Source organism: Orycteropus afer, unplaced genomic scaffold (assembly GCF_000298275.1).
Source record: "Orycteropus afer afer isolate SDZICR_OR568_19922 unplaced genomic scaffold, OryAfe1.0 scaffold00219, whole genome shotgun sequence".
Taxonomy (NCBI): domain Eukaryota; kingdom Metazoa; phylum Chordata; class Mammalia; order Tubulidentata; family Orycteropodidae; genus Orycteropus; species Orycteropus afer.
Window position 1 is genome coordinate 4,014,260 of NW_006921806.1, and position 14,800 is coordinate 4,029,059.

The window sequence follows — 14,800 nt, forward strand, 5'->3', positions numbered from 1 at the left end:
GCTAACCAGAAGGCTGGCGGTTCAAACCCACCAGCCACTACTCGGAAGGAAGGTTGGGCAATCCTACTTCCATAGTGATACTTTGGTTAGCAGAGACGTGCTTAACTACTGTGCCACCACTGCTCATATGTGTGTGTGTGTGTATGTGTATCTATGTTTACAACTCCCTGTGGTTGGAGGTCGTGGTGTGGGGCTTCTCACTTTTCTGTGAGCCCTCTTCCTTGTGTCCTCTCATACTGCATACCCCCATAAGTGAAAGAGGGACAGTACTATGAGCTTTTCAGGAACTCACCAGAACTTTCCTGAACCCATTTCGGACTCGGACGTATAGCTCCTCTCTTTCAGCCACAAAGATGAGCCAGCCTTCAGGCACCTCGTGCACCTTGTTCATCATGGTCTGGTATGTGGCCCAGATCCTCACCTGCTAGAACCCCAAACTCAACATGGGTCCCAAGGAGTAAAGGTGGGGGCCAGACAGACCCTAGCCAAGGGTTCAGTGTCCAAGGGGTTAGGCTTGGATAGTTCAGGGTGCTGGGAGGCAGCATGATTGAAGAGATGCCTCCTGCTTCAGGTCATGGTCCCTGTTACTCATTATAACTTGGATGGGCATGTTTTCCACAGTTAGTTCCCCCAAACTGTCCTATGATCACAGAACTGGCTGAGAGCCTCTGAGAGGAGGAGAGCAGGGTTTGAGCCAAGTGCCCACGTTTGTGCTAGGATGCACTGCCCTGAATCCTGCAGAGGGATCTCAGTCTGCCCTTCACCCCTCTCCACCCTGGACCCTGCACAAGGGACCTCATTCCTCCTTCTTGACCCATCCCACCCTTCCTGGCACCCTCACGAATCCAGCTTCTCTCCCATCTCTGGGACTTCTGTTCATGTGTCCCAGGGACAAAGCTAGCTCAGAGCTGGGACTCCACAGGGTCTGCTGGAGGACTCCCCCAAGGCAGCCTACCCTCAGCCCTCCAAAGAGCAGAAGCAGCCAGGCAATGTCTGGGACCAAGCAGTGAGGGTTGGCTGGGATGGGGGATGGGACTTTGCAGTGAGAATTAGCTGGGCCAGCCGGGTGGGTGCCCAGCCACCATCTGGTTACTTACACCCAAGGATGCACCTGTGGTTCCAGGAGGCCCTGGGGGGCCAGGTGGGCCTGGTGGGCCAGGAACACTGATGGCTATGAGAGAGGAGAGGTAGTTGTCATGGCCATACTCGGCTGGACCAGGCTGCACCACATCCCAAGGCTCACCAGGGTCCACTCCCCACCAGACTTACTCTGCCTGTGAGGGCCAGGAAACGAGGGGAGTCCTGGGGGTCCTGGGGGTCCGGGGGGCCCAGCTGGCCCCTGGCGCCCCTCATAGCCAATGCCAGGGGGTCCCTGAGGGCCTGGTGGGCCAGGCTGACCTCGGATACTCTCTCCCTTGGGACCCTAGGGACGACAATAGAACATGGGATTCTGTTATCTGCAGTGCCCAGGCCCAGACCAGCAGGCCTGAGAGGGCTCAGGCTGTATCTGTGAAAGCCCATCCTGCTGCCATGGAGCCCCTGGTTACCATGTGGGGTAGGAGGAGGGTAAAGGTCAGCACCGATAGCTGAGAGAGCTTGCCCCCTCACCCCACCATCTTACTACTCTGGGGATGCGATCTCAAGCAGTGGACCAGGGCAGCCCCCAAGGCCCCAACAAAAGCTGAGACTCTTCTTCCTCTATGTTCTTTTAGAACTGAGCATCTACTACCCAAAGGCAGGAAGGCAACGGTGCAGGGATGGCCATAGAATTAGTGAAAGGCTGGGGTATCCTTCCTGGCCTGGGTGAGCCATGGCCAGGTATCATACCTAGGAGGGCCACAGCTCTGTGTGTGCACTCACCTTTGTCTCCGCCACCAGTGCAAAGACATGGGGGTGGAGGAATGGGGCTAGGAGGGCTGGCTGCTTTGGGAGGGCCCAGCTCACGGACTGCAGCCTCATGGACCTGGATGAGTGTCACCCATGCTAGGTGGGCCCAGCTACATCATGGAGGTGACCTCTGTGCCTACACAGGGCAGAGTGGCCAGGACCCAGCTTACCGGAATCCCAGGGTAGCCTGGAGGGCCAGGGGGACCGGGGGGGCCTGGTACACTGGAGCCGAAGAATCCGCCGCCCCCTGGCTCTCCCCTCTCTCCTTTCTGCCCGGCGTCCCCTCGGTCGCCCTTCTCACCCTATAGGTGGAAACACTTGTCTGAAGCAGGCAGCTGCGCAGAGTGGGGGCATGGGGGGCCTGACTCCTACAAGGAGTAGGACTCCCTTAGTCACCTCTAGCCCCTCAGCCAAGGTTAGGCAACTGGAAGCTTCTGGAGTGCAGCCTGGCATAGCCTGGAGGTGCCCAACCTGGAAAAAGAGCTCTGCCTCCCAGCCTGCTGTTTTCCCAAGCCCCCACAGAACTGAGGTGAAGGTCCTGCCTGCTAGGCAAATGCCCCCAGACCACGGGTCGGAAAGAGGAGCCCTGGACCTGGGGCAGCCAGAAGCCAGTGCCATCATAAAGGGGGAACTTTGTAACCAGGTCCAGACAGACCCTCATGGTGAGAATGGCATCTCCCATGGGGACATTGGACCCTCAGCCTGGCTCTGATGGTCCACAGCTGACACCCACCTTCATCTCAGCTTCCAAGTGCAGGAGGTCGAATGGGAACTGCCCTGCAGATCAATAGGGAAGTAGAGAGGGAAAGGGGTTGTGAGGCCCTCTCTGAGGGTGCCATGCCTCCCTCCCCGACCCACCCTCCCTGCAAGAAGCACTGCAGCCATTCAGGATGGCTGCAGTGAGAGGAGATCCTAGACCCCAGTTGCCCTCCAAAACATGCTTGCTGACCAGGAGGGAGCTCTGGTGGTGTAGTGCCTAAGGATTTGACTGCTAAGCAGAAGGCTGGTGGTTCAAACCCATCAGCCATTCCCTGGAAAGAAGGTTGGGCAATCTACTTCCATAGTGATACTCCTCGGAAACTCAAAGAGGGGTCACTAGAAGTCGGATCTGACTCGATGGCAGTAAGTTCCTTCTAATGATGCATTTTAAATATACTTTTTTTTGTTATTGTTGAGATGTGGTATGTAAGCACTGAAGGGACCCAGCATTATGAAGGTACCATGGTCAGAAGTGCAGACCTGCAGAACCACCACCTGCTCAGCCTTCCAGGCCCCCACGCCAGCCTCTGTTAGAGTCCCCTACAATGGCCCCTAGGAAAGCCCACCATGCCACTTCCCAATGGGAGGGGGGTGTCCCTCACAACCCTGTAGTCGACCTCTCAAGAAGAACCATGGAGCAAGTACAGTATCATTTGCTTTGGAACCTGATGTAAGTGGATCTAAAGTGAGGATTCAGTGCCTAGCTCTCACGCTCAGCATTATGGGATTTGTCCATAATGTGCAGACCAGAGAGGTCTGTGACAGGGTGGCTATGCAGTGTGGTCACGCCACAATACAGGTCTCACTGCCAGCACAGATGGCTGGGGGGCTGCTTGCAGTTTGGCTCCAACTCATGGCAACCCCCTGTGTAGAGTGGAACTGTGCTTCACAGGGTTTTCAGTGGCAGTGGCCTTTTGGAAGTAGGCAGCTAGGCCTTACTTTCCAGGTGCCTCTGGGTGGCCTTGAACCATCAATCTTTCACTTAGTAGTTCAGTGCTTAACCATTTGTACCACCTAGAGACTCCATTTAATTACCATAGTCCTCTTGATTAAGGAGATTGAACATTTCTATACTATGAAATGCCTGCTCAAGGCTTTTATTTGTGCAGTTGACTCTTGCCATTAGTGGGAGTTACATTCTATAAAACTTCCACCAACACTGAATTAGTGTATAGTGAACCAACCCTGTTCGACCTTGGATGGGAAACTTTCCCCACTCTCTGCGTGTATGTATGTATGTACATGTCCACAAATGACTGCAAAAGCACCATAAGCATTTTTAGCAAGCAGGTGAATTTGTAAATATGGAATCTATGAATAATGACTGTACTTCTATTGGTTGTCTGTTTTTTTCTTATTGACTTGTAGGAATGCTTTGGAGCCCTGGGTGGTACAAATGGTTATTGTGCTTTGCTACTAACCAAAAGGTTGGAGGTTTGAGTCCACCTAGAGGCACCAAGGAAGAAAGTCCTGGCAATCTACTTTAGAAAGGTCACAGCCATTGAAAACCCTATGGATCACAGTTCTACCTTGTACATGGAGTCCCCAGCAATCTTCCTGATGGCAGCTGGTAGACTTGTAGGAGTTCTTTATATCTTGCGGGCAGGAGTCCTTTGTTAGTATATGCACTGCAAACACTTTCTTCCACTCTGGGGCTTGCATGTTAACACACTTGTGGTGTCTTGTGATTGTGGAAGTTCTTAATTTGCTCTTTGAATTCAAAGTAATAGCCTGCCTCAAGGTCATGAAGCTATTTTCCTCTTTTATTTTCTAGAAGTTTTATTGTTTGACCCAAAGTAATTAAGTTACTTAAATTTAAAGTAACTTTTATATTTCTCTGGGTAGAGAACCTGTATACTTTTTGTTATGTTTATTCTAGTTAACTGATGATTTTGTTAATGGTATTTTACATTTTTCATTTAATTGTTTATGACTACTAACTGAGTTTTGTAGACTGTCCCTATATCTAGTTATTTTGGTAAATTTATGGCGCAAGCAGTTAAGCGCATGCCTGCTAACTGGAAGGTTGCAGGTTCAAGTCCACCCAGAGGTGCCTGAGAAGAAAGGCCTGGTGATCTAGTTCTAAAAAAATCATCACTGAAAACCCTGTAGAGCTTCTTCTACACACACACAGGTGTGTCATGAGTCAGAAAGGACGCAACAGCAACAGCCTTTCGCTGCAGCCCTCATGTTCTGATGTCTCACATTTTCATTATCATTCAGTTCCATTTATTTCTAACTTCTGTTGTGATTTCTTCTTTGACTGCTGAGTCATTTGGAAGTGCTGAGTTATTTGCTTAATGGGCATTTTCTCATTAATTTGTTATTGACTTCCTATTGATTCCACTGTGGCCAGAGATCTGTTGTGCATAATTTCAATTCCTTGAACTCCATGGAGACTTGCTTCTAGTTTGGTGCTGGCCTGTTGGCAAACGTTCTGTTTGCCTGAATGCTCTGTGTGTCCTCAGGTGTTGGGGGCAGGGGCCAAGATATATCACGGAGCTCAAGATTGTAGCATGCTTTTCAGATCTCCCATCTCCTTAGTGATTTTCCTTGTTTCTGTGTCTTCTATCAGCTATGGAGAGCTGGGTTAGTTTTTCCCTGAAATTGATTTCTGTCTTTCCCTTTTAGCTCTCTCAATTTTACTTCTTATATCTTGAGGTTATGCTATTAAAAAAAAAAAAAAAAAACCCAAAACACAGTTGCATGGAATCAATCCCAACTGACGGTGACCCCATGTGTCAGAGTAGGACTATGCTCCACAGGGTTGTCTATGGTTGATTTTTCCAAGTAGATAGTCAGGTCTTACTTCTGAGGAACCTCCAGGCTGACTCAAACCTCTGGCCTAGAGCACCTCACCAGCTCCTGAGGGCCTGAGCACTAAGAGTGGCTTCACTGTCTCCATTTCATCCTTTGGAAGGATGTTTTCACTGACTGCAATCTAAGTTAGTGGCTTCTTCTGACGTTTTAAAGTCACCTTATGGTCTTCGGAAGAAAGGTTGGGAATCTACTTCTGTAGTGATACAGCCTCAGAAACCCAAGAAGGGGTCAGTATGAGTCAGATCTAACTCCACGGCAGTGAGTTTGGTTAGGTTTGTATGGTCTTCTGGCTACTCTCACTTTTGTTGAAGTAGAAACTGTGAGTGTGCAAGGGGCTTTCTGAATCTTTCATCAGTTTGGAAATTCTTGGCTATTACATCTATGAGAACTGCCTCTGCCCAGTGTCCTCTCTCCAGCACTGCAGCCATATACTCTAGTGTATCCCACACTCTTCTCTGACTGCTGGACATTCTGTCCCCACTGCTCCTCCAGCTCACTTGTCTTCTCTTCAAGTGCCTCTCATCTGCTATGAAAGTCTTACACAAAATTCTAAATGTGAGATACGGTGCTGTTTGCTGATTATCCCATGGTCGGGATGGTGCATCTCAGGAAACCCCCACCCCCCCGCTCCAAGCACACAGGTGTGCCTGTACTCTTCTGGGAGGCATAAAGGGGAAGAGTACTACCTGCTCCTTAGCAAGTGTGGTGTGGAGCCATTCTGCCAGGAAAGGAGCACCCCAGACCCTGGGCCCAGGACACAGGCTCTTCCAGCAGGTCTGACCCCCAACCCAAGCCATCCACAATCCACTCACAACCTGTGCCACCATGCTGGGGTTCTGTGAGCCAGGAGAAGCTTTCTTCTGAGGAGGGCAAGACCTCCTTCATCTGGGGTACTTAGAGCTTGCTCACCTGGGGAACCTGGTGGGCCCACTTCTCCTTTGTCGCCCTTCGGTCCAGGAGGTCCCTGGTACCCTGGGGGGACAGAGACAAGGCCCTTTACCTGAAAGCTGCTGGTAGGGCTTTGGGACAGTGCCTCCTCCAGCCCACTAACCCCCAGTGGGCCCCTCACATTGGGTGGGTCTGGACTGGGAAGGGGTTGCTAGAAGGACTGGAGACAGAGCAGAGCTTGAGAAGGGCAGAGGTGCACTAGTCCCACAGGGACCTCCCCCAGCACACCTCTCCCCCACCCCAAGTCTGCTCAGGGACAGTGAGCAGAGAGGGGCTATGCCAAGAACAGCAAGGTATGGGGTCTCTTTGCCCGTGGTTGGGTAGGGAGCAGAGTTTGAGGTGGGTGTTCACACCAATGTCCACCCTGCCCAAGGATTGGGCTGCCTGAAAGGCTGTGCAGAGGAAGCAGAGCCTGGCAGGAAGAGGGACTGGGGTCAGTCAGAATTGGGGTGTCCTTGCCATAGGGAGTGCTGGAAAGTTCATGAATGCCCTGGGGATAGGGATGTTCAGGGTTTGAAAGGGACTCAGAAGTAATCCTTGTTCTTGGTGCTGATTTTGCTGCATTCTGCAAAAGGCTGTACCCCACTGCTAGTTCCCCTGCCCATCCTACTGCCTCCAGCTGTGAGCTCTGGTGCAGGGTGGAGGCATTCACTTCCTTCCCTCTACCTCTCAGGACACCACGGGCTGTGGCTCAGGGATTTGCTGGAACTTGCTATCCCCAGGGCATCCTTACCTGGCAATCCTGGAGGCCCGGGGCGGCCAGAGTTGACAAAAGCCTGCAAAGTACGGGCCAACGCTAGCCACTGAGGGGTGTGGTGCTCTGGAAATTAAAGCCACTGCCCACTAGGGCTCCCTGAGCCCAGAAGAGCTCCCAAAGGCCACACCAGTGCCTCCCCATTCTGCACAGACAGGGGCATGAGGGTGGGTGGGAGGGAAAAGGTCACAGGGATCTGGTTGCTTCACCTCACCAACCCTCACTTTTTCATCTGTGAAATAGGGGCCATGGGGCTCAAGCACTCAGTAGCACTCAAGCCTAGAAGACCCCTACACCCTTCCTCAGCCTTCTCTTTCACTGTGGGACCTGTCTTCTAATTGGCTGCCCCCAAAGATGGCCCCCACACTCAGGCAGGCCTAGATGGTCTGAGGGGAGGCACATACCTGCTCTCAGTGACCTTGCACCTGAGCCTTCCATCCCAGCCAACCCCCCCCCCAGGACCTAAAGGCCCAAGGCTGACCCCCTTATCTTCCCTAGAGGTCAGAGGTCAGTGTGGGAGGAAAGGAGGCCTGAAGCTTTTCCAAGCTTCTTTGTAAAGAGCAGCCAGAGGGACTTGTGGGAGGGAGCAGGAGCTTGGGGCAGCCTGGAGACTCACATTGCTATCGTAGACAGGCATTCCAGGAGGGCCTGGGGGCCCTGGAGGTCCTGGGGGCCCAGGAGGACACTGTGGGGGGAGATAAACAACTGGTCAGCTGTGCTCACCCTTGGCCATGGCACTGATGAGAGCATGACAAGTGGGAGCATCTCTGCACATCACAGTGGTCAGAAAACAGAACAAGGAAGCAATGCACACCGAATCTGGATTATCTCGTGATCACAAACACCAAGGACAGGCACAGTCCCCTTCACATTTCCAGATAGATGCATGCACCTAACATCCCTTGGGTGGGGACGCACAAGACTGTCTGAATTATGTAGAACCTGGTCAACCTGGGACAGGGCTGGTCCTGTGCTGATAAGTTGCACCATCAGGGTGAGCCGCCACACACTGAAGTGTAAAAGTGAACTCTGTGAGGCTTAAGTTCTGTCTGGTAGCGTAGTGCCTAAGGCTAACCTGACTGCTAACCTGAAAGGCTGGAGGTTCAAACCCACAAGCTACTCCTCGGAAAGGAAGGTTGGGCAATCTACCTCTGCAGTGATACCACCTCGGAAACCCAAGGAGGAGTCACTATGAGTCAGGTCTGACTCGACGGCACATAACAACTACAACAACAACAACAACATGTATGTGTGTGTATGTGTGTTTGCGAATGTGTGTACATGTGAGTGTGTGTCAGAGGAGCTTGGGGTGTGGGTGCAGCACCACTCTGATTTGTTTCCAGTGGAAGTGTGGTTGCACAAGAGGCCCTAGCCTGGCAATTCCAAGCTGCTGGGCATCCCCGCGTGCCCCTACTCCCGTGCTCACAGGACGCTTACCCTCATGTTGAATGCGGCACCAGCGTCCCCTGGCTCTCCTTTCTCCCCCTTCAGTCCATTCATCCCTGGGCGACCCTGCAGCAGAGCACAGTGAGTAGCAGTCCACCACTGACCAGCTCTGCAGCCTTAGCACCATCCCCACAGCCTTCTATGGTTCCTGACACCACCAAACCTGCCCTGGCCCTTGGAATCCTCACCGGTCGTCCAGGAAAGCCAATCTCGCCTTTGTGCCCAGGCCGTCCATAGGGGCCCTATAGAGCAGAGGGCATTTGGAGTCAGCAGGGGGCCACACTGAGGGGTGTAGTCCCAGAGGTCCCTCCCCTACTTCCCACACTGCTCCAGAGCCCACCGAGCTGCACCCCTCCCAGCACCTGCTGCCTGAAGTTTATAAGGTGCTTCTGTACACTGGCTGTGGCAGGTCCCTTGGGTGCCAGCAAGCACAGCTCAGCATGTACAGAACACAGCACCATGTGCATGTGTACACATGCATGTGCGTTTGTATTGGCACTTGCACATGACAGGTATGAGCTTAGTGCCAGGAAGGTGGGGCCCTTGGTGCAGATGCAAGCTGACAGGGGGCCAGCTGCAGCACTGGAGGCCAGAGAAGGTTATGGAGTATGGCAGGCCCCGGGCCCACCAACCCTCACTTCTCTGCATAGCTGGCACCCTAGAGTGTGCATCAGACTCAGTGAGAAGTCTGTGTTTATGCTGCTCGTGGCCTGTCCATGCCATCAGGCCATAGATCATGGCCACATGGAAGAAGATCATACCCCCAAGACACTAGAAGCACTCATACTCACCGGGGGTCCTCGGAAGCCTGGCTCACCCTGAACAGAAACAAGAAGGTGCATCAGTGTGGCTGCTAGCTGCACTGTCAACCCACTGGGGAGGCAGAATGCTCCATTAGGGAGAAGGTTATGAGCTGGGGTTTGTGATCTCTTAGCATCTGGATAGGACACACCCTGAGGTCCTGCAGCTCAGAATACTGCCAAGTACAAGGGGTGACCTGGCCTGGGTGTCCTCTGAAGCTGTGTAGACAAGCAGGGCCCTCCCTGGTCCATGTGGGTCCAGATCTCAGATGTAAACCCAGGGGTGGCAGCAGAGTTCTTTTGTGGTATGTGTGGGGGTGGGCCAGGGTCCCACAGCCATCTCCATGGTACAGTTCCTCCTAGTCCCCCTCTAGGGCCCTGGCTGTGTGGGATCCTAGAAGGGGCTGGACCCAGGGCATAGGTCCCTTGAGGAATCAGCCCCAACCATGTTGAAGAGGTTCCTGCAGGTGCTCCCTGGGGCCACATAGAGGAAGGAGGGCCCACAGAGAGAGGCTGGAGAAGCAGCCAGAAACCTGCAGGGCAGAGGCAGCCCTGGGGGCTCAGAACATGGAGCTGGATGATGCTGAGCTCCTTCATCTCCCACAAGATAGGTCCACCCAAGTCCCCATACCCTACCCTCAGCATCTCTGCAGGGTGGGCTTGACTAACAGAAAAGGAGGGTCAGGCTGGCGTAGGGCAATGCCCACTCCAAGTGCCTTGTGTAGGCTTTCAAGGTAACTAGAGTCTGGGTGCTCGAGGTTGTGAAAGAAAGATAGAGGGGAGGTGCAAGGGGAGCTCCCTGCAGTCCCAGACCTACACTACAGAAGGTTCTAGAACACTGATCAGAAGAGGCGTCAGCAGTAACCAGCTTCTCTCCAGAAGACATCCCTCTAAGCTGACTCCAAGGCCCCAGTCCCCACGCTGCCTGCCCTTACCTTGGTTCCTTTCTGAGTGGGGACCAGGATGTTGCCGTCAGGGCTGAAGATGGTGCCAGGCTCACCCTTCTCACCCTGGAATGGCAGATAGTTCCGGCCATGGTCAACCACTATTTCTAAGTGGTCTTCACTCCCATCCGAGTAAAGCCCTGAATTGGGGCCTCACTGGGATGACCCTCAAAGACAGACCAAGCAAGGGGTGGCTGTTGAAGAAAGAACCAGGGCTGGAATCTGTCACCATGCCTGGTTATTGCCTGGCACATATGGTACCAGCAGACACTGTGGGGACTCCCTAGGGTCCCTGTCCACCAAAGCACATCTCAGCTCCTGCTAAAGTTTTGATTACAGTGAAGCCACAGTTCCAGTCCCTGAGGCCATGGGAGCCCTGTGGAAGGATCCCAAGGAGAGGAGCCCTGTGGAGGGATCCTGAGGAGAGGTGTCCCTTAGGAGGGACCCCAAGGAGAAGCACCCTGTGGGGTGGACCCTGAGGAGAGGAGCCCTGTGCCCTTACCTTCTGTCCTGGGAAGCCAGGCTCACCTTTGGAGCCCAGGTCACCCTTAGGGCCAGCTAGTCCCTAGAAAAGAAGCAAGGCAGGAGTAGAGGATCCAAGGGACCCGGCATCCCTCACCATCCCTTGAAGGACTACCTCTCTCTCACCACTATCCCTGCCAGTGAAGTCCCACAGTGACCCTCAAGGCTACTTACCGGAGAACCTATGTGCCCTGCCCCGCCCTGTAGGAAAGATGGACATGTCAGCTGTGAAGTCAATGCCACCCAGTATTATACACCCCAGAGACACCAGGCCAGCTAACACATAGACCTCTGAGCCCAGGGCACATTCCTCAGAAACAAGGTGAGCCTTGTACCTCAGGTCCTGGCCCACTTGAGATCACCTTCTGTCAGCAAATCAGCAAGAAAATACAAAGAAAAAAAGAAGAGAAAGAAAAACCACATTTAAAATTAAGATCCAACTCTCATTATGTTACTCTTAGAAACATCAACAAAACAATACCCAAAATTAAATTCACAAAGAAAATTTTGCTTTCACAAGGCTTTCTGGATTTTGTCCCAAGGTTCCTACCTTGCTACCCTCAGATTATACTTGGGGCCAGTTCCTGGGTGATTCTGCCTTTTGGGCACAGAGACTCAAGTCTCAGTGCCATTCCCTCACTATAGGACAAGCAGCTCAGCATCTTCTCAAGTGTCTGGGAGTTGCAGACACCCTAAGGGCCACACCTTTAAAGTTCATTGCTTTTACAATGCTGTTGAACTCTGGGTACATGTCCTTGCCCTGCAGCAGACAGTTCTGCCACTTTGGTCTTTTCTGTAGAGCTGGCTGTTTCTGCTGATGTCCACATTGGCTAGGCTAGCAAGGTGACACTAGCTGGTCCTTCCACTAGTGATCAAGGTAAGTCGGTGTCTGAGTTGTGCACCACACATGGCTGTGTGGCTTGGGATGCTGGGTCTCAGATCCTGGGGAACCCGTGCTGTCTGCTCTGAAGAGGGTGGGCTCATCCAGGGGGTCTCTGAAGCCCCTCTGCTAGCTCTGGTCAAGTGCAGGGGCTACATGTGTCGCGTATAGGGGGTGATACATTTGGATAAATATCTGCTGACAGACATGCTGCAGAACTTCCCAAGGCCCTGTGGTGATGGCAGGGCAGCCAAGAAACCCTGAAGAGTCTCTAGGTCAGAGGATTGTTCCAGAACTTGACACAATCCTTTGCCAAAGAACTAAGGGCTCTTTTACTTTTTCTGATGAGGGTAACTAGATTGACTATGAACATTCTAGGGCTACAAGTTCTACAGCAGAGGGCTTGACCCAGCCAGGAACTGTAAATATAAAAGTGCAAGGCTATATCCTTTGACTCAGGCCGCCCACATGCATGATTTCCAAAGGGTCTCTTCTGCAACATCCATCTTGGTTTCCTGGGGGCATCTTTGGACATAATGCTTGTGGTTCTATTGTTACTGTTGTGAGTGTGCATACACTGATCCCAGGAACCACTGAGGGTCAGACCGAGTCTCTAAAGGACCATCTGACTTATGATGGTCACATGAGGTGCCCTGGACTGCCTCATTCTCATCTGCGGGGACAGGTATTCAGCACCTTCAAACATGGGACCATGTGTTGATTTAAATACTTGGGAGATGGTGGTTTTTTAGACCCATAACATCATCTTTCCATTTGTAATGTCATTTCTTCTGCAGAACTCCTGCTATTTACTGGAACTCCTAACCTTATCTTTTATTTTTCTTTTAAATAAAGTCTTGCCAGGAGGCCCAGTTGCTAGCTCTGAATAGAACCAATAGCAGGGGAAATGAGGGCATCTGGCATCTTCAGGGACACTCTATGAGATGAGGCTAGTACCCTTAGGCTGTTGGCTGTGACTGAGAACCAGCCTCATCCATGGACCCCAGTGCCTGGCTCACAGCAGTCTGGGAGTCTGCCTTGCACTGGGTGTGACTGAAGCTATGGGGGTGGGGTCCAGACAGGAAGAGAGCCTGTCTACACAGCATCCTTACATCCTGCTCCGCTGACACGTAGACGACAGGCCCTGGGGGTCCAGGGGGCCCTGGGAGCCCGGGCTGCCCCACACCATTCTTCCCTGGGTCACCCTGGAAGAGAAAGCCTCATCTTTAGCACTTCATTTTCTGCAGGGAGTGAACTGTCATGGCTGCTCTGGCCAGGACTCTGGAGCCCAACCAGTACTTGAAGGGAGGTCCCTGGAGCTCACAGGGTATGATGAGCACCTGGGGGCTGAGGACAGTGGCCCTGAGAGCCTTCTATCCCAGACAGGGCAAGCTCTGAGCAGGGGCACTCCACTTCACCCCCAGGGACCACCATACCCTATCCCCTGTCCTCAGAGCTTCCCCACTTGTGGGGCAGGCTGTGAGTGGGGACCTCTGCACTTTATACCCCCAGTCCTCAGAGTCCCTCCATGTATAGGGTAGGCTTTGAGAGGGGACCACTATACCCCACCACTAACAGCCACCACTCCCAACTGGAGGAGGCCTTGTTCCTTGAGTTGCTGAGACCACATGTGTGCCAGGGTGGGTGAGCAGAGAGCAGCACCCTGGGGCACACTGTGTGGGGTATACAGCCCTGCCTTCCACCCACATCTCCTCCAAAGACACTCCACCCTCTGCCCTAGCCTCACTATGGACACTTACCTTTTCTCCTTGGCTTCCTTTATCTCCTTTTGGTCCCTATAGAGATGAGAAGAAGATGATTCGTCATGAATAGGGAAAGTGCCAATAGGGTGGGATGGTGACTGGACACATTGCTGGACCTGAGGTCTGTACTCATGGAGCCGTTCACAGGATCAGATGTGGAGACATGGACCTCTGGGTCCCTGGGAGGGCCCCAGGTATCATGACCCTGTAAGAGTTTCAACCCCTCTGGGGTTCCTGAGACAGGATCAGCAGAGAAGAGCCCATATGCCCCTCCCAGCAGATCAGCTAGGAGTAGTCCAGCTCACCTGCGGCCCAGTTATGCCCTCTCTGCCAGGGAGGCCAGGGAACCCAGGAGCACCATCCCCTCCAACTTCTCCCTGGAACACATATGAGAAGAAACTTATGTCAGGCATTCAGCTTCAGTCATGTGGGCTTTATAGAAAGAGCCACAGCACCCATGGGAGATAACCTTGTTGCACCATCCATGTGTTCACATCATGAGGACTAGGGTGGGTGAGGGGGAGATGGGTGGGGAAGGATGGGGTCAGTTGGAGGCCTGATCAGCTCAGGATGATGCAGCAGAGCCAAGGCTTTGGGTGGTGGGGGCCCAGAAGGAGGGTTGCCTTTGAAACTAGAATGTCTTCTAGGAGATGCCAGGAAGACCCAGGGAAAACCAGTGGGAATGATATCTTGTCCATAATTGGAGCTCTGTCCATGCAGATCTTCCCACCTGTGACCTCTCTGTTCCCTTGGGACATGCCAACCTCACTTCATTTACTGTGGCTGGGGAAATGGGCCTGAGGTGACCAAAGGAGCTGCAGCCCCCTCCTTTACCTGGGGACCAGAGATTATCAGTTTCCTGAACTCGAGGAAAAGGTCTTACCTTGGCCCCAGGTGGCCCAGCCATTCCAGGATCCCCCTGAAACAGATGAAGTGGCTCTGTGAGTATAATGCATCGGCCAGACTACCCCTGAGACAGTGCCCCCTACTCCCCAACTGGAGGAAAGAAGAGGATAATTATCCATGTTGCATCCCACACAGTCCCCCTCATCCCCTCAAGAACCACAAAGCTAGGCTCTCTCCTGAATTTCAGAACTGTGGCAATGATCTGAGAACATAGAACCACTTGTACAAAGGCCCTGAGGCCCCTGCTTGTGAAGGTCAGTAAGTTACATGCTAATGGGCACATGGTCTGGAATGTTCTTGAAGCTGTGAACCTTCTGCCATCTTGACCATTCCATTATTCCCACCATTAGACACTCATCCACAGATTATAC

The 14,800-nt window shown here is 52.7% G+C and overlaps 1 protein-coding gene across 1 annotated transcript in view; it reads right to left on the reverse strand.

Moving 5' to 3' along the window:
- Window positions 1-14,800, reverse strand: part of COL18A1 (collagen type XVIII alpha 1 chain) — a 112,257-nt gene that overhangs the window by 6,457 nt on the left and 91,000 nt on the right. Inside the window, exons 20-38 of the mRNA XM_042782025.1 lie at window positions 14,407-14,442; window positions 13,829-13,900; window positions 13,521-13,556; window positions 12,873-12,965; window positions 11,216-11,245; window positions 11,055-11,081; window positions 10,861-10,923; window positions 10,350-10,424; window positions 9,406-9,432; window positions 8,803-8,856; window positions 8,606-8,680; window positions 7,785-7,853; window positions 7,148-7,190; window positions 6,376-6,438; window positions 2,621-2,664; window positions 2,058-2,189; window positions 1,270-1,423; window positions 1,098-1,171; window positions 293-421 (exon numbers count right to left, since the gene is read on the reverse strand). Coding sequence (XP_042637959.1) covers window positions 293-421; window positions 1,098-1,171; window positions 1,270-1,423; window positions 2,058-2,189; window positions 2,621-2,664; window positions 6,376-6,438; window positions 7,148-7,190; window positions 7,785-7,853; window positions 8,606-8,680; window positions 8,803-8,856; window positions 9,406-9,432; window positions 10,350-10,424; window positions 10,861-10,923; window positions 11,055-11,081; window positions 11,216-11,245; window positions 12,873-12,965; window positions 13,521-13,556; window positions 13,829-13,900; window positions 14,407-14,442 — 1,296 coding nt within the window. The remainder of the gene's footprint in view (window positions 1-292; window positions 422-1,097; window positions 1,172-1,269; window positions 1,424-2,057; window positions 2,190-2,620; window positions 2,665-6,375; window positions 6,439-7,147; window positions 7,191-7,784; window positions 7,854-8,605; window positions 8,681-8,802; window positions 8,857-9,405; window positions 9,433-10,349; window positions 10,425-10,860; window positions 10,924-11,054; window positions 11,082-11,215; window positions 11,246-12,872; window positions 12,966-13,520; window positions 13,557-13,828; window positions 13,901-14,406; window positions 14,443-14,800) is intronic.